Source organism: Mauremys reevesii, linkage group 21, assembly GCF_016161935.1.
Source record: "Mauremys reevesii isolate NIE-2019 linkage group 21, ASM1616193v1, whole genome shotgun sequence".
In the NCBI taxonomy this organism is placed as follows: Eukaryota; Metazoa; Chordata; order Testudines; family Geoemydidae; genus Mauremys; species Mauremys reevesii.
The window spans coordinates 12,896,912-12,916,286 of record NC_052643.1 but is presented as its reverse complement, the minus strand read 5'-3'; the positions used below and the strand labels follow the sequence as shown (position 1 = coordinate 12,916,286).

At 49.8% G+C, this 19,375-nt stretch overlaps 1 protein-coding gene across 10 annotated transcripts in view; it reads left to right on the top strand.

Annotated features, from left to right (window-relative positions):
• The window catches only part of ACAP3 (ArfGAP with coiled-coil, ankyrin repeat and PH domains 3), a 161,358-nt gene that overhangs the window by 100,835 nt on the left and 41,148 nt on the right, over positions 1-19,375 (top strand). For 9 of the 10 annotated variants that reach the window (XM_039509223.1, XM_039509229.1, XM_039509225.1 and 6 more), the window contains 5 exons: positions 734-917; positions 5,523-5,567; positions 6,684-6,779; positions 7,528-7,602; positions 11,661-11,672. In XM_039509223.1, the coding sequence (XP_039365157.1) occupies positions 734-917; positions 5,523-5,567; positions 6,684-6,779; positions 7,528-7,602; positions 11,661-11,672 (412 nt within the window). Of the gene's footprint in view, positions 1-733; positions 918-2,410; positions 2,435-5,522; positions 5,568-6,683; positions 6,780-7,527; positions 7,603-11,660; positions 11,673-19,375 lie in introns of those variants that run through there. The other variant, XM_039509228.1, reaches the window with a different exon arrangement.

Genomic DNA, 19,375 nt, shown 5'->3' with positions numbered 1-19,375 from the left:
GTTTTTTCATAGGCTCCAGTACAGTATTTTTGGTGACATATAATTTGACTGTTTCTTATAGTGCATGTTATGAAACATCCCAGTCTCATTGCAAGGCAGCTGGAGAGGATCGTTAGGATTGTGCGGGTTGCTGGGTGACGCCTTGGTGACGCCTCTAACTGTTTTGAAGGGACCACTTTAAAGTGCAGTGTTATTCTTTGCATCCAGAGGGAGATGTTTTGGGTCAGATTCTGATTCATCATTTCATGGAGCTTTAAGGCCAGACGGGACCATGAGTGAGACCGTCCTGTCTATCACCAGCCATTACATTTCATCCAGATACTCCTATATGAAACACAAAGACTTTAGTTAGACCACAACATTTCAGTCCTCAGGAGACTAAACTGTGTGCCACAGGCACAGAACGGGAGTGCCCAAGGTGCCACCAATACCCAAGACCCCTTCAGTGCCAAGGAATTGATTAGAAGAGATATGTCCAGATAATCCTAGCAGGCAAATCAGGCCCCATGCCAAAGCACCCCCCTTCCTCAGGTCTCTGCCAATGTGAGCTGGGGGAAAATTCCTTCTAGCTCCAGATTTGGCAGAGCTGAGTGGGGTCACTGAGTATGGTGTGAAGTCAGGGTCTGGCCATTAGAGAGATCACACACCACTGGGATCCCTGCTGCGTTCCAATGCTGATTCCCTTGTGGTCCTGGCTGCCCTGTAATAGTGGTCGTTCCCCTTTGGGTTCCAGTGACGTCCGGAAGTTCAAGGAGACGAAGAAACAGTTTGACAAGGTGCGCGAGGACATGGAGATCTCTCTGGTGAAGAATGCGCAGGCCCCGCGGCACAAGCCCCACGAGGTGGAGGAAGCGACGGGCACTTTGACCATCACCAGGAAGTGCTTCCGACACCTGGCCCTGGACTACGTGTTACAGGTGAGGTTCTGGCCTACCAGCTCCATCCAGTCTTCCTGTCATAGAAACAGGTGAGCCCAGGATAAATGCTGGTTATCCATCAGCCGAGAGTAGAGGAGCCAGTGGGTGGGTGGAGGTGAGAAAGGAGGATCTGACATCTGGGTTTTAAATGGCATCTGACTGTGAAATTATCCAGCACTTAACCTGCTGCCTCACATTGCATAGAATTGCTGGGAAGTTCTTAAAAGCCAATGCCTAGTCTGGCGAGAGCCGGTCAAAGGTATTTGGAGCAGACCTGAAAGGAAAGGCCATATCTGTACTGAAGGTTTGCCCCAATTTCAGCTGCGGGGTAGCCGGGCTGCTGCAACGCCAAGGATAACCAGGAAAGCCACAATTTGCCCTAGATCCCAGATCTGCTCTGACCACCCTTTACTTGGCAATACCCCAGCCTGTCCATATCAAATGCTTGCTTTACCCCTGCTTGAAGGTGGGGTAAGTTCCACTACTGTACGCGCCCTGGTGGGGTTGCTATCTCTATAACTGGCATCGATTGCTTGGCAAATTCCCAGGATAGACAACGCCTAAGGGAGAGCCGGTTTCTCTCAGAAGTCTCTGCCTCTCTGATCTGCAGATCTCTCCAGTAGGGCTTACAGGATGGCATTGTGCAATCAGCCAAAGTAAGAAGGAGAGATAATGCCTCTAAGTGCTTTTCTCCCCTCTTGTGAGTCACAGCCCATTCCTCCTACAGAGAGTTTCCTTAAGGAAAACCTCTGGGCACATGTGTGTGTGTTTGCATATATCTTTGTGCATGCACGCACATGTGTGTATACACATTGCTTGAAAAACCACACCCTCGCTGACATGGTAAATGTCACAATCATTTCTCAAACAACAATTAAACTAATTCCCTTGATTGAAGCTCCTTTTAGCATTACAGGCTCCTCAAAGAACATGGGTTTTGCCCCCATAATTCCCCTTGCCCTCCGCCAAAGCTTTTGTTGTATCATTTGCAGATTTTATCAGCTGACTTCAGGTTCCTCCTTCCAGGCAATGGATTTAATAACTGAACAAATTCAGTGCAAATATTGATCCATGTGTCACTCCACTAGCCCTCATTCCCTGCAGCACCAAATTGGGACCATCTGGCAGCACCTTCTGTCTTATCACGAGATAGTCGATGATGTCACATCCTACTGATTGCTGAGAATCAGCAGTGGGTGGAAAGGGGACACTGTCCCTTTAAGTCATGGGTATTTTGCTAACCTTGAGGGATTGTAGCTCTTTGCCTTCTGGGATTTAGAGATAAATTCAGCTGTGGTTGCTGGCAAGGTCGCTAGGGAAAGAAGTTCCCGTGTTGTAGGCCAATATCCAATGCTGACGAAGGTAGAAAGCTCCACTAATGCCATAGGCCGATCCAGTGGGATTTCTCTGCTAGCCCTGCTGGGGAGGATGATCTAAAGCCATGCACCCAAAAAGGCACAGACAGAGGAACTGGGGCAGGATCCCTTGGCATCTCTTTAGGCTCAGAGATGTTAGAGGTGGGAAAGGCTTTAGCATTTCATTTATTTATATGGACATGCTAGGGGCCCTTGGCATAACTTAAATCTGCACCCTAAGTGCAGCAGTTTTACAAATCTCTGTCCCCTTCAGACAATTCCCCTTCCCTATTTCAAATGTCTCGGAAACAAGAGGAGTCTTGCTCAGATGACATAAAGGGGTTGGCCTATAATGCAGAATCTGGCCCAGCATTTTTTTTTGCTAACGTGCCTCTCATCTTGCCCAAGGATGCGATGTTCCTTGGGGGAAAAGCAGATTCCAGCCTCTCAGCTCTCTGACTTATCACAGCAGCCAAATATCTGTCAGTGAGATGATCAAGGAAAGTTGGAGTTAAATTAGTTAACTACTGTGCAAATCTGCCAAAGTCCCTGCCCCCCTGCCCCCCAAATTGGATTGCATGAATTTTTTAACTGCCAGATTAATTTGTTTTTACCAGTATGCATTTGTGTGGCCTAGGCGTGCCATCTAGTGGCTGGTTTGGTTTATTTATTGGAATATCTAGATAAGACCAAACCATTAACAGAAGCCTCCATGGTGGGAGAAGGAGATCTGGCAAAAAGACGCCTTTTGGCTTCATGCAGATGCCAGGAATCAGTCCTAGCAAGGCCACGACTGGCATATCTTCCTCCTTACGGCCTGGCACTTCCGCTAGCGCCAGACCAGAGCTGCAAGGACACAGCTCTCATTTCCTGGACCAGCAGCCTTGGAAAAGCAGGAAGCCTGCCACTCCCGCTTCCACCCGAAACTAGTTTCCATTCATCACGAAACAGACTTTGGCCACAAGCCCAAAATTTGCACGAAGGAACTTTGCTTTTATGAATATTTGCAACAGCAACAACATCAGCAACAACAAAAAGAGTCCAAAAGGGGCTCAGACCCAGAGAATTGCAATTTAGGACCAGATTCTCCAGCGTGATCTGGCACCTTTGCATTCCTCAGGCGGTGCATAGGGACTGGATTCTGATTGTAAATGGCCATGGAGTTCCCCTTGTGGAGTGGAACCTCCTATTTGACTCCCATCCATCCCCTATCCCCATCCTGGCTGTGGAAGGGAGGAGGGGAAAGGTTGTGGGGCAGGCTAGGGATGTGTCTGAGCCGAGTTCCTCTACGTGATACTCGCTGGTATAAAGCCCTCTGGATAGCTGTAGCAGAAGATGGGACATGGCTGAGGAAGAATTGGGAGGCACACTCCATCCCCTGCACCCAGCACAGCTTGGACATGGGGGAGAACAGAGCCCTTGGTCCCTGATCCAGGAAAGCGTTTGCCTGTAACTTTCTCTCAACCCTAGTCTCAGGTACTCCAAGTGCAGCATCGTTGGAGCTAATTGGTGCCACGTTTATAAATGAGATACTAACACACCGGGACCTGTTTTGCAGCTGTCATGGTAACATATTGTTCGTGACACTGACAGCTGAAGCCCCATAGAAATCTTCTGCTACATTTGACAGGCTCTTTAGTGCTAATTACAGCACTTGTAAAGCTTCCCAGACTTGCTCATGGGAGCCATGGAAAGGTATTATGTAACTGCATGCTATTCATTTTTTATTTTTAAGGCATCACTCTCTCTTCTGCAGCCTCTTACTTTTCGTTTCCCTTTGATGTTTTATAAATCTCAGAAGCATTTTTCATCTCCTGACCTGTGGTCCGTGACCCGAGCTGACAAGAATTTACTGGTCCTGAGCACGTTTGCACTGGTTCACCAACCAAATAGCTTTGCAATAGTCTTGCCCACCTGATTTTGGCATCCGTTATCTCGTGAACCACTGGTGCTCACTAATAGAGCTAGACACAGATGCTAGGCTGGCTTTACCTTGCAGCCAATTCACCAAGCCTCCTCTACTATTCTGGTCCTCGTGCCTTTCCTGGGCAAAAGCTGCTCATTGCTTCAAAAAGTGCTGTGATTTTGCGATTCAATTAATTAGGGATTAAGATGAGAGCCCACCAAACTCTCTGTACTGGTGACATATGGCAGGTCTCCAGAAATAAAAGGACAGCGCAGGGACCTGCTACATCATGCCCTGTCTTTTATAGTGGGGATTAAAGCTGGGACTTTCCTGGTCAGAGTTGCACGTAGCAGGCTGAGAGAAGTTGGAATGTGCTTTTGAACCGCACTGCTCAGCACCTGCCGAAGGAGCACAAGAACGGAGGTGCTTTAGCACCAACACTGCCTGTGTTTTGCAGAGAGGTGTTACAACAGCTGCAGAGTACATTTCAGAGCAAGACCCTCCCAGCCTCTCTAGATGGTGCTGTCGTGCTTCTCTGACCATGGAAATATGGCGCTAGTCTAGGGTGACCAGACAGCAAGTGTGAAAAATCAGGATAGAGGGTGGGGAGTCAAAAATCGGGACTGTCCCTATAAAATTAGGACATCTGGTCACCCTACGCTAGTCTAAGGACTGAGTGTGACTGAAGACCCCTTCTTTCATCCTTCGAGGTGACCACACATCACAGGAGACCAGAGGCAGACTGGGGGCCGCGCAGGGGAAGTTTACACAGCAGCTGCCTGTGCTCTGAAGATAACTTCGGTTTCCAGGGCTGTCAGGCGGCTGGTGCCCTTCCTGAGCGCTAAAGTCCCCGAACTGGTTTCCTTTGTAAATCACAGTGTGTTATTTTAGGAACAAGGTCCCAGTGCAGGCACGGTGGGTGCTGGTTACTTGGCCAGCTGAGCTATGGCGAACGCGTAGCCCTGAGCACTGACACCACTCGATCTAGCTGCTAGGAGGAAGCAAAGCAGTGGCCCAACAGATTTTAAATGTGTATCGACATCACGGGCACCAAGTACTGAACCGTCTCCTGGCACCAGCCTAGCTATTCCGATGATCTGCAGTAACACAAAGGGGGCAGCATCTTCAAATGCACCCATGTCCCTTAGGAGCCTATGTCTGAAAATTTTACCCAGGGACTTTAATTTGTACACACTGGCCCTTACCCAGAAATCCTTACGTCTCCGAGTGGGCCAGTCAGACGCCAACTGCCGCTGCCTGCTTAGGGCTGTTGCAATGGGTGCTGCTTGCTATGTCTAGCCATGGGCTGCCGCTGCTGAGTTTCTTGTCTTGATTCCCTTACAGATCAATGTCCTCCAAGCCAAGAAGAAGTTTGAAATATTGGACGCGGTAAGGGCGCCATTCAATTTTTCCTGCTGTCCCCAGACTCAGTAGGCTGCAGTGCTGCATGTTCCGTTTCGCCCAGGCAGACACAGCCACACGCTTCCCCAGCACTGAGACCATGTTTGACACAGGCAGGAAGGCCGATGTGGCTCTACCTAGGTCAGAGGTGGGCAAACTATGGCCCGTGGGCCACATCCGGCCTGTGGGACCCTCCTGCCCAGGCCATGAGCTCCTGGCTTGGGACGCTAGCCCCTGGCCCCTCCCCGCTGTCCCCCCCCCCACTGCAGCCTCAGCTTACTGCACTGCCGGCACAATGCTCTGGACGGTCAGAGAGTGGGGAACAGTGGGGTTGAATGGGGGCAGGGGCCCGACGGGGGCTGTCAGGGGACAGAGAACAGCAGTGGTTGGATGGGGCTGGAATCCCGGCGGGGCTGTCAGGGGGCGAGAAGCGGGGCAGGGGGTCAGATAGGGGGCAGGGGCTGGGCCACGCCTGGCTGTTTGGGGAGGCACAGCCTCCCCTACCCGGCCCTCCATACAATTTCAGAAACCCGATGGGGCCCTCAGGCAAAAAAGTTTGCCCGCCCCTGACCTAGGTACATATATGGCCACCATCCCCATAACGTAGGAGCACCTCACAGATGGTGTACGTGGCCTCAGAGCACCCCTCAGAGGTAGTGCTGTATTCTTATTCCCATTTTACAACGGTGGAGAGAGATCAAGTGACTTGTCCAGAGTCACGCAGGGAGTTGGTGGCAGAGCCAGGAATAGAACCTAGATCTCCTGAGTCCAAGGGACTGATCAGTCACAAGAGCATGTTGTCCTGTGAGGTGGGTCGCTCCTTCACCATCACCAGCATGGAGGAGAGCTCCCCCAGGCTAGCGTTGTGCCCGGCGTCACCCAACAGACGGTATTGGAGTGACACGGCGGATTCATTTGGCCCTGGCAGAGGGAGGGGCTCCGAGAGAGCTCGTTTAGAGAGGATTGTGTCTGCTCAGGCTGTTTTCCTAGGCCAGCACGGAGGCTGATATTCTACTGGGGCGAGTAGGTGCCCTGCATAATCTCCCCTCCCCTCCCGCTGGCGCCGCTCCTGTTCTGACCGTGTGCCTTGTTTCCCATCCCCAGATGCTGTCCTTCATGCACGCCCAGTACACCTTTTTCCAGCAGGGCTACAGCCTCCTTCACGAACTTGATCCCTACATGAAGAAACTAGCCACCGAGGTGAGGGATTGGGGCGAGGGGATGCTTGGTTCTGTTTGCCATTTCCCTGGGCTGATCCTTTCGCCAGGAAAGCCTTGAGCATCACAACAAGAATGCTCCGGAACCTGCCTTTGCCAGCAACATGGCCGGCATGGGGATTTGGGAGCTCAGCCGTCATTAGAAAGTTGGCTCTTTCTGGGCACTGCTGCTCACTGGACCAAGCAAGAACTCCTGTGGTCCAGCCCCCCCCAGACACAAGGCATCCTGGGGTTCTTTGGTCTTTGTATTGCATCTTTCTTGCCGAAGTTTAGGGCCTGGGCTGGAGACATTCCCTCCAGATTCCTGACCAGATTCTAGCCCTGGTCTTATACCGAGCCCAGTGCATGCTGGGGAAGGAGTTGGGAGTTCACAAGGCGCCCAGGCCGTGCAGACAGGAGTGTGAAAGCTCATAGCGATATGCTTCAGGATAGAGTCTCTGTCCTTTGGCCTAAGGAGCTCCCTGTGACCAGGGCAGTGACAAAGCTTCCCCCCAAATCCCAAGCTCTGGGAGGAGGTCCCAGCGGTGGAAAGCTAGCTGCCGCACCAGCCTGCAGCTCCCACCCAAACGCAGCCTCACTGGACCCGGGGAAACTCGCATCCCTCCCTAGGACGTAGGCCATTGGCAAGACTGGTGGGAGCCCAGAGGGGAAGTGGGAGAGATGGCTGGGGGCCCGCTAATGGGAACCATCTCGCTGAATTTTCCCTCCGGTTTTCTCCTCCCTGTCTTCAGCTGGACCAGCTGGTGATCGACTCGGCCGTGGAGAAGAGGGAGATGGAGCACAAGCATGCACTGATACAGCAGAGGGTGAGTCCCAGGGGGCTGCCGGGTGGCATGAGAGGACATCACTCTCCATCAGCCAGGAGAGCTGAGTGGTTAGCAGCACCTCAGCCTCCCAGCAAGGGGACTGCTGCGGGAGACGCTAGCGGTGGGACCGCAATGGCCCTGCAGCTGGGTTACACGCCATGCGGCAGTGAAACCTTTCTGCCGTCGTTTGCCGGAGCTGGGTTTGGATGCAGCTGCAGGGGAGTCCCTTCCCAGCTAGCACTATTCTGGTTTACAGAATGGGAGTGCTGTCTAGTGTCTAGTGGGCCCACTCTACCCCTGGGAAAATATTAAACCTCCATGGACCTCAGTTTCCCGCTCTGTGTGATGCTTCTCTACCTCCCTAGGTCATTGCAAGGCTTAATTGGTTAATGTCTGTGAAGCACTTTGAGGTTCTCGCACATAGGGAGCTGTTCACGGACCATGTTATTGTCATGAGTCCACACATGAAAACAGTGTCATGTAAGGCCAGGATATTGCTCTGGGAAGCCAGGTTTGGCTTGGGGAGCAGTTAGAGCAGCCCAGCGGCTTTCCCATTCTCCCTCCCTCATCTCATCCATTCCCTCCCTTCTCCCGTCCCTGCCCTCACAAGCCAGACAAAGCATCTGGCGAGCCCCAGCGTCTGCAGCTGCTGTGGTGGCAGCATATCCCTCCCGAAACTTGTCTGTCTGCTCTCACATCTGTCCAGCCAGCTTCCCCTCCACCTTTCCCCAGGAGGCGGCAGAAGCACGCCTGACTGCCCAGCTCCACCAGATGGTCAGCGCCCCCTTTTAACTCAGGCAGCAGACGGATGGAGCCATTTGTTCCCTGGGGGCTGGGCTGGCTGAAGGGCCGTTTCTTCATTCAGATGGCAATCACCCCCCTCCCCCAGTTAGGTTAATGGGTTGTGAGGAGAAGTGGAGAGAGCTGGGAAATGCGCCTGTCTTCCCCACATCTCTCTTCCCTCCCACAGAATGAATTGCCAGCTACCAGGGTACAAGAGGCCCTGTCTGCTTTCTGATCAGAGAGCCCTGCGGCCCTCCCCGCAGGGGCAGAGCAAAGCTATTTAAACTGAGCTCCGATAGACAGTTACAGGTGGTAGAGAGACCAAAGTGCCTTTTGCTATATGATTAGATAGATAGATAGAGAGAGAGATAAAGTCTGAGGATGGGTAGATGAGCAGATTGAGGGGTACATATGGGGATGGATGGATGTCCCTTCAGAATGGGCATTATTAGATATAAAGAAGGTTCTTCTTTCTTTAAAGAGTCACATTCTGTCCTTTCCTAGCACCCTCTGTCTGAGGATCTCCAAGGGCTTCACAAACATTAATCAGTTACTCCTGACAAAGCCTCTCTGAGACATCAGTACTAGTCATCCAATTCTGAAGCTAGGGAAACTGAAATACAGAGAGGTGAAGTGACTTCCCCAAGGTCAAGCACCGAGGGTGCATCTGCAGAAACCCAGAGTGAGTCTCAGAGCCCTGGTCTCCAGTCTTGGGCTCACACTATAGCCATAAATATATCTGTGTATACGTCTGGGCTCAGGCTGGCATTATGTTAACATGAACTTGGTACATTTTAGTTCACACTAGCAGCATCTATGGGGGGAGGAGCGTTACAGCGCAGCCTTTGGTGTGCGCAGCAGTTCACATCCCTGCAGTCTGAACTACAGGGCTGTTAGACAAATCTTGAGCCTCAGCCCCCAAGAGTTTATCCGAGGAATTTTATCCCTTCCTTGTCGAATCACTTATTCGTAAATAAACTTTCCCCGCTCTATAGTTGGTTAAAGGATATCCATCAGATAAATAAGGCCTGATTTATTTTTCGCCGTGATTTATTCACAAACAATTTTTCCTTTGTCTGCTCGTTGTTTGCCCGTAACAAAGGAATTGTTAATAGTGTTTCCACTTGAGTGTCTCCTGCCTGGTTTATAACATAATAATGCCCATGGCCCATGGTGCTCCTGAGTGAAAAATGAAGAGCTGTCTACTTCCCAGGCTCTCAAGTCTCCTGATCCCTCGGCTCTAAACACTAGACGGCACCAGCCAGTTACTAACCCCTGGAATATGCCCTGGGCCTTGACCATTATTACTTAAAGGAAACCTCCTCTCCGATGAGCCCAAAGAACACATTTCCCTTCTCCATCAAGAAAGCAGCTGTGGGGTGGGTAACTTCACCAGTGAGAGAAGAATCTTTTGGGGAAAATGTTGGTGCTCCAGTAGAACCTTGATTTTACGGGCACTAATCTTATGCATGACCAGTTATACAAACCATTTCAAAATTCACATAACAAAAGTGATGTCGATGATGAGTAAGTTGACATCCCTTCGTCTACTAACAAGCCAAAGGAAAGAATCCCTGTGGCTGGATCAATGGCCCATGTCATGCAGCATAGATCCCCTTAGATCCCTACAGGAGCAGTGGTTCCGTACTGATGAAAAGGGAAGAGTGAATTACCAACACCACTTCCTGTGTTTTCCTTGGACATCTCCCTCAAATGATCCTTCTTTAGCTTCTAAGATATGCTAAGAGCTCAGTCCTGTGGGGCATGGCTTCAGAAACAATTATGCCACCTGTGTCAAAAGTACCTCAGTGCGGGGAGCATGAATAACAGGGCAGATATGGAGTTTGGGCCCATCCCTAGCTAGCAGGCCACAGGATCCTTGTAGAAACACCTTAGGATCTTTTTGTACGACAAAGCTGCAGTTTCCCATGGAATATTAACACTAAGAATCTTGCTGAGTTGCGGGAGGGAGGTCAATGGAGTCTGCTTAAATCTCTCCTCCCTGGGGCTTAAGTAGGTTGTTTAGCTTGCACATCCTGTCGATGTCTGAAAGGAAGTTCCCAGCTGAGACCCAGGCAAAGCCCAATATTGATTTCGTACTCATGGATGAGGAAGTGGATTGACAGGCCGGGAGGGGAGAGGGCAGTTTGGTCATCTGACAGCGGCCGCTGGGGAGGAGGAGATGGATTCCAGCATTTTGCTGCCAAAGCAAAGTCCAAGCTCTGCACAGAGAGGAATGTTGCATTTCTCACTATCCCGGAGCAGGACTGACTAGAAAGGATTCACATGCACCATGCACTTAAAAAGATGTGGAGCCCAAATCTGCTCCACTGGAGTCAATGCATTCAGCCAGTGAAGCCAGTGTGTCACTTGGCATGACACCTGGTGACAAAGCTGTGCCATATTCTGCTTCCACTAACACCAAATCCAGAGTTTCTCAACTGCAGTTTTGAGGGTGGGGGGAGGGTAAACCCTCTGCTGGTTAAATTAACATACCTCTATTTGCTTCAGGGGAGCTGTCCAGCAGCTGAGGGTGGGGCTCTGGGTGTTGCAGCTGAATGAGTTCTTGACTCTGGGCCCACAAACTGTGGCTTCAAATCTAACCCCCAGAGCTGGATAACGAACTCCTAGTGCAGTAGTAGGGGAAGGGTGTAGGTCTGCATGATCAGGGATGAGATGCTAAACTGAGGTCTTCTTTGGCAGAAATTAAAGATCTCATTGCAATGCTTGTAAATGGTAAGGGATAACCCAGGTGTCCGGCCCCGACGTCCCCTCCTTTGCTAACACAGATTCTAACATGGCCTGTTGCGGAGTATATACCAGTTGCTGCACTGACATCATCTAACTCGTCACTCTGTACAGCTGTGGAAGAACAAATAAAATGCTGTTTCCTTGTGCTATTGCTGGACATTTAGGAGCAAGTTTAGAAAGCAGCCACAGTGCTGTCTTCTCAGTGTGAAAACCCAGAACTACACATGCACATTGCCACGAGACCACAGTGTCAGATTTGCCATGCACATCAGGCACTGAGATGTTTGGCTAGGTGACCCCGGTATGCAGCTACTGCTTGCATGCAGAAATACAAGGTTTGGAGAGGCACAGAAATTGCATGGATAATTCTGAGCCTGCCTGTGGATCTGGAAAACATGGTCGCTAAGCCTTGAGAAGCTTCGCTGGGGATTGATTTTGCACTTGATCAGTAAGGAAATGTTAAGTAATGTGCCTTTTTTTCTTCTTTTCTCTCTCGTCACCCATCGCTGACGTTCCCCCTCCAGACTCTCCTGCAGGTGAGTACAGCCACATTGCTGTGTGGTGTCTTTTGAGAGATTGGTTCTTCCCTTTTGGGAGCTCAGTTTCTTCGAAGGAGTTGCACTTGACTACACTTGAACTCCAGTGAGCCCTGCTTTTAGATCTACACTGGCAATGGGATTAGATCCTGGCTGCATCCTTTAGTGCACTAGCCTGTCCTCTCTGGAGAACTAATTCCCAAACACAACTGCAAGTGAGTCTGGTGGTTTCATCCTAATCCCTAGTAGATTTTCCTTCACATAACAAAACTGCCATGCAATATCCTAGATGAGTGGCAGTCTTGATTCAAGAGAGGCCCACTGGGGTTCCGTGGATTGGGACTGAAGTGTGTTGACCGAGCAGTGGAAGTAGAATAGCAAGAAATTCTGCAATTGAAGATGGATGGGCCAGATTTTTGAATGTATCCATGTGCCTGAAGATGCAAGTAGGCACCTAGAGGGGTTTTCAATAGGTCCTTGGTGCCTAACTCCCATTGAAATCCTACATGCTTTTGAAAACCTCTCTAGGTGCCTGTCCCCATCTGCATCTGCAGGCACCTAAGTACTTTACAAAATTCTGGCAAAAGGTTCATTGGCAGAGCCATGAAAGGGCCCAGGACCAGCAGAAGAGGGAGTGCTGCGGGTCAGGAATGAGCTGCATTGGCAGAACTGTGGGCCTGGAAAAGCAGCGGCTTTTATAACTGAGCAATGAGGTGCATTGTCAGAGCTGCAAGGGGTCTCAGGACTGGAATGGTGGGTGGTGGTGCTAGTCAGGTCTGAGGACCGGGGTGGAGCTGCGTGGGCAAATCTTGCCCAGCACATACCCATGCTCTTCTTGGGTCCAACCAACGCTCCTCTGTCCCTGGCTTCGGGGAGCATGGAATGTTAGGCGCACGGAATAAAGGAGCAAGTAGACTGGGCCATGCGCTGCTAACGCTGGCTTGGGTTGCTGTTTCTCAGCACCATGGACACTTCCTCCTGTTCATTTCACCTTGCCCTGTGTTTCTGGGTGGAAAACCAGAGGCTAAGCAGGCGCTGGATTTGTCAGCTGAAGTGCAGCCATGGCTATATATGTTATTCCCACTGAGTAGAAGAACACTCTCAGGCGTGGAATTCAAAAGATAGGAAGCCATTGCTGAATCGACTGTGAATTGACAGAATGATAAACGGAGGCTTTCCCCCTTCTCCCTGCACCACTGACCACTTAGCCACAGCTGCTGCACCGTAGCTCCATTACATAAACCTGTTTACGTTAGCTTTATTGACGTGGGTCAGGAACTGTTCTGCAAACCACCAGATGGGACAGCCTGGGAGACAGGAGCTAGTTAATCTGCTGTCTGTCTTCTTGGAGCTCAGCAGTTCTTCAATACCTGCTCCCTTTCCCCTCAACCAAGCATTAAGGTACTTGGGGAGGATGTCTGATGGGACCTTCTTTGGTTTGTTACCAATGTGTGTCCATATGTTATAGGGGTTATGATTATGCACTGCCGGGGCGCACCTCAGCTTGTTAGACAGGAAGGACATGAAGGTACAAGCCCTACATCTCAGTCAGATCCACGTAAGCTAAGCCGTGGGATCCCTACCTCTGCTGTACGGAGCTGAGAGTGAAAGTCCACTGCTGTGTGGAGGCTGCCAGTCAACTTGGTCCTGGACGCTGCATCTCCTATTGCTCAGGCTTCACTCGTGGTAGAGAGTGTGTCCTGCTGTCTGCAGTCGGAGGTGTCCAGTCCATTTGTCAGCCACTCATTCTATCTCCTGGGTGTAGACAGATGAGCTATTGAGGCTTTTCTATTCTGATCCGTTTAGGTCCTTCCCCGTAGGAGATGACAACAGTGAGGCCATGGAATTAGGACTCTTTTCTGATGAGATTAGGTAAATGGCTTCAAAGCGAGATAATCTGCAATTGAACTGCTGAATAGCAAAGCAAAGGCAAAATCCCGAGAGAGGGAGAGAGTCTGAGAACTCGATTTAATCCACTGTGCGGTTTCCAACTTGTGTAGGCTTCCACTGGGAAGCTTGTTGGCTGATGGTCTGTGAGAGCTAGTCATTCTCTCCAGGCCAATAGCTAAGAACCCCACAAGCTACAGCCTACCAAGAGTCCTTTAGCACCAGCGGAAGATAGGACAACAGGCAACACAAACCACTAGGAGAAAAATCAGATAAAATTTAGAAGAATCTAGATTAGAATCCTCAGATCCAGGCATTCAGCTGAGCCCTTCACTACAATGGACTGAACCAAAACCCCAGATCCAAACGTGTCCTGACTCCCAGGAAAGTTGGGAACTGAATTTAAAATGTCCGACTCCAGCTTCTATCTCCTTTCAACCTGAAACCAAGCAAAGCCCAGGTTTGGGGCGTTGCTGAAACCTGACTCTGAAATTAGACTTGCAAAGGTGTGAAGCTCTCACACAAATCCACACCAGAGAGATTGATTTGCCTGGGTGAAATGTTTAATTCCATGTTATTGTGTGATGAAATCCGGCTGTGCCTGCCTTTTAATTGTGATTGGTCCAATCTACAACTCCAGATCCTGAACTCCCCCAGACGTTAGGAGTTTTCAAAATCCCAGTCTGGATCCAGACGCCAATTTTGCTTTCTTTATAAAGAGCCAGACTGATTCTCAGCAGCACTCCTGAATCCTGGGGTGTTGGAATGCCAGGCCTGAGGTTTATAACCTTAGTCCATCCCTGCTTTGTTTTTCTTTTTAAAGAACACTACATGAGAAAAACATGCCAGGGATATTTGTCCCATCTGGGCCACTCCTCAGAATCGCTGACAAGCCGCATTGTACAGTTTAGTGTCTGACCCGGAATCCACTTAGCATCTGTCAGAGCATCCCATGCACTGTGGTCAAGTAAGAGGCGATGTGCAAGAGCCACTGACAAAACAGACATTCAGGAGCTAAGTGAAGAAACGCAGGAGGCAGAGAGAAAGCAGCTGTGCAGGGCACAGAATTCATTGATAAGTTCACATGTATCTAGGCTCTCATGCAGATCAACGTTCTCTGCAGGGAAAAATTGAGCAGTGCTTTCATGGCGCTTTCTTTTTTTAATGCTCTCTCAGGGGAATGTCATGCCTCATGAAATGAAAGTGTAACCGAATTGGAAGGCTACTGACAAGTGTTTCCTGTGTGTGCATATGCTCTCTTAGCCTGATTGCCCTGCGGGGAGGGAAAGAAATCCATTGGTGAGCCTCCTGGCCCCTGGAGGGATTAAACGGGAGTGATGACTTCATCGGAGAGAGCAGGGAAGGGTCTCTCTAATGCAATGCATTTAAAACCAGCCATTTCACACAAAGCTACTCTACTAACCAGACTGGCAGGGAAGCGCTGAAGAATGACTCGGGATCAGACATGGAGAAAGCAAAGGAGCAGTTATACCAGACTGGGATCCTTATGAACAGAGCGACCCATGGCCTTGGCTCCCTATGTACGTGACCGGTGGCCTTGGGAAAGTTAGACAGCCATAGTCGAGTGCAGAGCTGGAAGCATTTCGCTTCCAGCTGCAGTAGGGTATGATAGGCGAGATCCTCAGGGGGTGTCAATCAGCCTCGTGCCCCTGAAGCCAACAGAGCTACGCTGCTTTACAGCAGCTGAGGATCTGGCCCTACGTTGAGGTGGACACAAAGTGAAATACAGGTCTGAACGGCCCTGAATTCTGGAGCTGCCCCTGGAACTCTATACTGGGCCAATCCAAAGCCCTGGATCCAGTGACCCCCCAGACCATTGCTTGTTTAGCCAGACAGGAATTTTGTTTTCAAAATCAGCAGTGCCAGGAGAGCGTGTGCCCTGGCTGACTAAAGGAGCCAGTGTCTCTCTGGAGGCAGCAGGGAGGCTGCAGATAAGCAGGTTGAATTGGCTTTGTGAGAGGGTGGGGAATAGGGGATGTCCGGATGACAGGGTCAGGTGAGATTAGCCTGGTCTGTATTATGTGCTCTGGGATCTCTGTGGAGTAGAACAGGAAACAGCATGGTCCAGCAAATAGAGCGTGGGACCAGGACTTCAAGAGAAAATGGTTTTACTCCCAGTTCTGCTGCTCGTTGCTGTATCCTGGGCAAATCACTTGGCCAGATCGGTGCCTCAGTTTCTCCGTCTGTGAAATGGAGACGATGATACCCACATTTGTAGAGAGCTCTGATATCGCTGAATGAAAACTAGTATCATTAGAGGAGGTTGTTATTTCTTTGTGTCTTAACATATCCTACTGGACATTGCATTCGGGGGGCTAGGCGTGGGATCAAGGGGAAATACGATCGCATATTTAACAGCCTCTGAATGCTGCAGCAATGCCACTGGACTGTAGTCATTGTAGGATAAAGATTTCACCCCACTTCATCCCCACTCTTCTGCCGAGTTACAGGGACCCACAACTGCCTTTTCCCTGGGAGAAGATAGGCAGTAATATATTTTGCCCCATCACAGTGTCTCCCCAAACAACATGGCACTGGCAGTGGCTCCAGCAGGGAGAGAGTGAGTCCAATTTGAAATAATGCTTTGTGGGTCCTGCCCTGATGATGACTCTTATGATGGTGTCTTGCTAATTGAATTACCCCTTGTCAGGTTTGTGAGGGGTGGAACGCAGGCGGGCCCATTAGCTAGGAGGAGCTACGATTTGGATTGAGGGTTGGTTGGTTGCTTGTTTGTTTTTTAAATAAAGCAGAAGAAATTCTGAAGGGGAGAAAAACTTGAAGTGTAGCTGGATTATTTTCCTTTACACTGTTATTCAAGTGTCCTTTTCTCATCCCTCCCTCGGACCCTGCTGTCTTAGGGGGCATCTGTCACCTTTTGTGCGTATTCCCAGTGCAGCGATCATTTCAAGCTGCCTTTGTTATCTTAACCACTGTCTCCTTTGTCCTCCTTGCCCGCTAGCCCTACAACTCCGAGGAGCTCCATTTGCTGTTTCACAATCTACATGAAAACAAGCAGTGCTTAAACAGAGGGCACGCCAATAAAATTGGAGCGGAGGTGGGGGGTGGAAGTCTGAATTGTTATGGTTTGGAGCAAACCTTTCTAAACTCTCCTGCCAGCTGGGAAAAGCGAGAGGACAAGATTTTAATATGAAGCTGCTGGATCACTCTGCATTTACTGGCTGCACAGCCATGTACGTGCGGGGGAAAGTTACGCGGTATTTAAAAGGTGACTGCGGAGACACATTGTGTTCCTGCTGTGGCATGGCTCCTCTGGAGATGAGAGTTCAAATTTGTCTTAAGCCGCAAGTGAAATGAGTTTGTGGGTTTCCTGCTAGCCCCAACAGCGCCGAATGGACACACACACTGGCTGACATTTGAAAGGTGCAGAAAGCGACAGTTTGGGGAGAAAAATAAAGGGATGCCTCTTGAAACGCCATTGAAATGCATGGGCCTGTGACAGCTTTCTGGAAGGACAGAGGAGAAAAGGGGTAACATTTAAGCTAATAATCAGGGACTGCCCCTGCTAAATAGGAAAGCTTGGCACACTGGCCCTTGCTTTGACGTGACGAGCAGTCTATATGCAGGAGAGGCCTAGGGTATAGACTAAGGTGCACTGGCTGAGCTGTTTGAGGGGAGGCTGCAAGTCATATCTGGCCACAGCTGGAGTTAATAAATAATAATAATGATTAAGTAATACCTGGCCCTTCTCTAGTGCCCTCCAGGTGGGGATCTCAAACCACCTTGCAGCCTTGCCACCCTCCTGTGTAGCAGGAGAGAGTTATTGCCATCTCCAATTTACCGCTGGAGAAACTGAGGTACAGATTGACCTGCCTGAAGTACAGTGAGTCTGTGGCTGAGTGATGAATAGATCCCAGGTCTCTTGACTCGTAATGTGCTTTAACTGGGAGTCCATCCGCTCTCCCGCTTCCTGGCCTTGCCAAGCCCTTCCATTGCACCCAAATTTACCAGCCAGTTGAAGAAAAGGAGAAGTTCCTTTGGAGCCCATTGATTCTTCTCCAGGCCTGGCGCACGGCTCTGTGCACGAGTGTGGGAAGAGAGCGGTGAGTGTCAGGGCAGCACCGTCTGCCTGATTTAGTAGCAACGCTAACTAATAAACCAGTCGGCCATATGGCTCTTAGATCACGCCGAAATGCAGCAGCCCCAGCGGAGCTTGTGTGGCTTTGTCAGCCAATGGGGGCTCCGTTTTCCTTAGGAGGGGGTCCCATCTATGAGATGGTCTCAGTAGGAAGTAGCTCCTGCCAAAAGCACGCCAAACCCTTGAAGATCCACTCGGCTGAGGTCAAGGGGCTTTGGCGGAGCATCCTCCTGTCAACTTCGCTCTGGCTTTGCTCGCTGCCCCCACACCTCTCTGTCCTATGGTGACAGCTGTATGATAATTAGCCCTTGCTCTAAGCTGATTGATGGTGAATGGGAGGCAGGAGGAGGGGGCAGCCAGGTGGTCCCTAGAGTCTGGCACACTTCCTTCGCACAGCGTCCCTGCTTTGACAGGAGCGAACGGCGGCGCTCGCAGCCACCCAAAAAGGAGTGGGAGGGGTGAGGAGGAGTAGTGGGGGGAAAGATCTTGCCTTCCCTCCCATCCCACGGCGCCTCGCAGAGATGCTGCTCTAGAGAGCAATTGAGAGGAGAGGCGTGCACAGAAGCTCCCTGCTCGCTTGACTAGATCAGCAGAACTCCTTCCCCGCAACGGGCAGCATGAAGATTTTCGGCAGGCTTGAGTACCTTCTGGTAAGGAGCTTTTCTTACGGGGGTGCTTGGCTGGGGTAGGAAGCTTAGGGGGCACTCTCCACTTGGGTGCAGGAGAACTTAGAGGGGCCAGTTCTCCCTCCTTGCTGATGTAGCAGACAAGTTTGTTCTGGTTTATTATTTGATAGGGCGGATTTGTTGAGTTCTGTTGGTGTGACATAAAAGCGGAGAACGGTCCCTGAGCATCTTCTCCCTCGCAAGCCGAGAGCAGCGCTATCAGTTATCATAAGACAATGAGAGAAACAAAAGGGCTGTAAATTGGATTCTTCCAGATCTAGCCATCAAATGTGTGTTTGTGCACAATGTATGGGAATGTGTGTGTAGGGGTTCCCCCTTAGAATCTGTGTGTGCACATGGGGTCACAGTGTATACACAATCTACACACAGAGATGTATAAGTGATCATGTATAGAAAGTGCTTTAATATTCACATGCACTAGTAGAGTATGTACTTATATTCATCTGTTCATATATAAAAAGTGAGTGCATTTATATGCAAAATATATGTGTGTGTACATTCCATATGCATCTATCCACATACACATGATAGATAGATAGATAGATAGATAGATAGATAGATAGATGCGCGCGCACACACACACACAAAGTACATAGTCAAACGGGTCTCATATAGTATGTATTTTCATATGGTGTATAGTATATACACATAGTTGTGTGTGTGCATTAAAGTCTATATAATTGTTAAATAGTGACGATTGATATAAGAGAATAACTGAATGCTTTGCTAATTGAGAAAGCAATTTTGCATAAAACCATTTAATCCCTTCTGAGGCAATGCACGTGCAGACTGTACATATACATGCATGCATTTTCTATTATCCTAATTGCTATTCATCAGAAATAGCATAAGCAAAGGGATTTGCTAATAAACAGGATGTATCCGAAACCACAGCAGTATATTGCCAGCTGTGCAATACGGAGCAGGAAAGCATATTGGTTATTAGAATCGATCTGAGAAGGGCATACATAGCAGATTGGATATCATGGCCTTAATGGGGAATGGAATTGTAG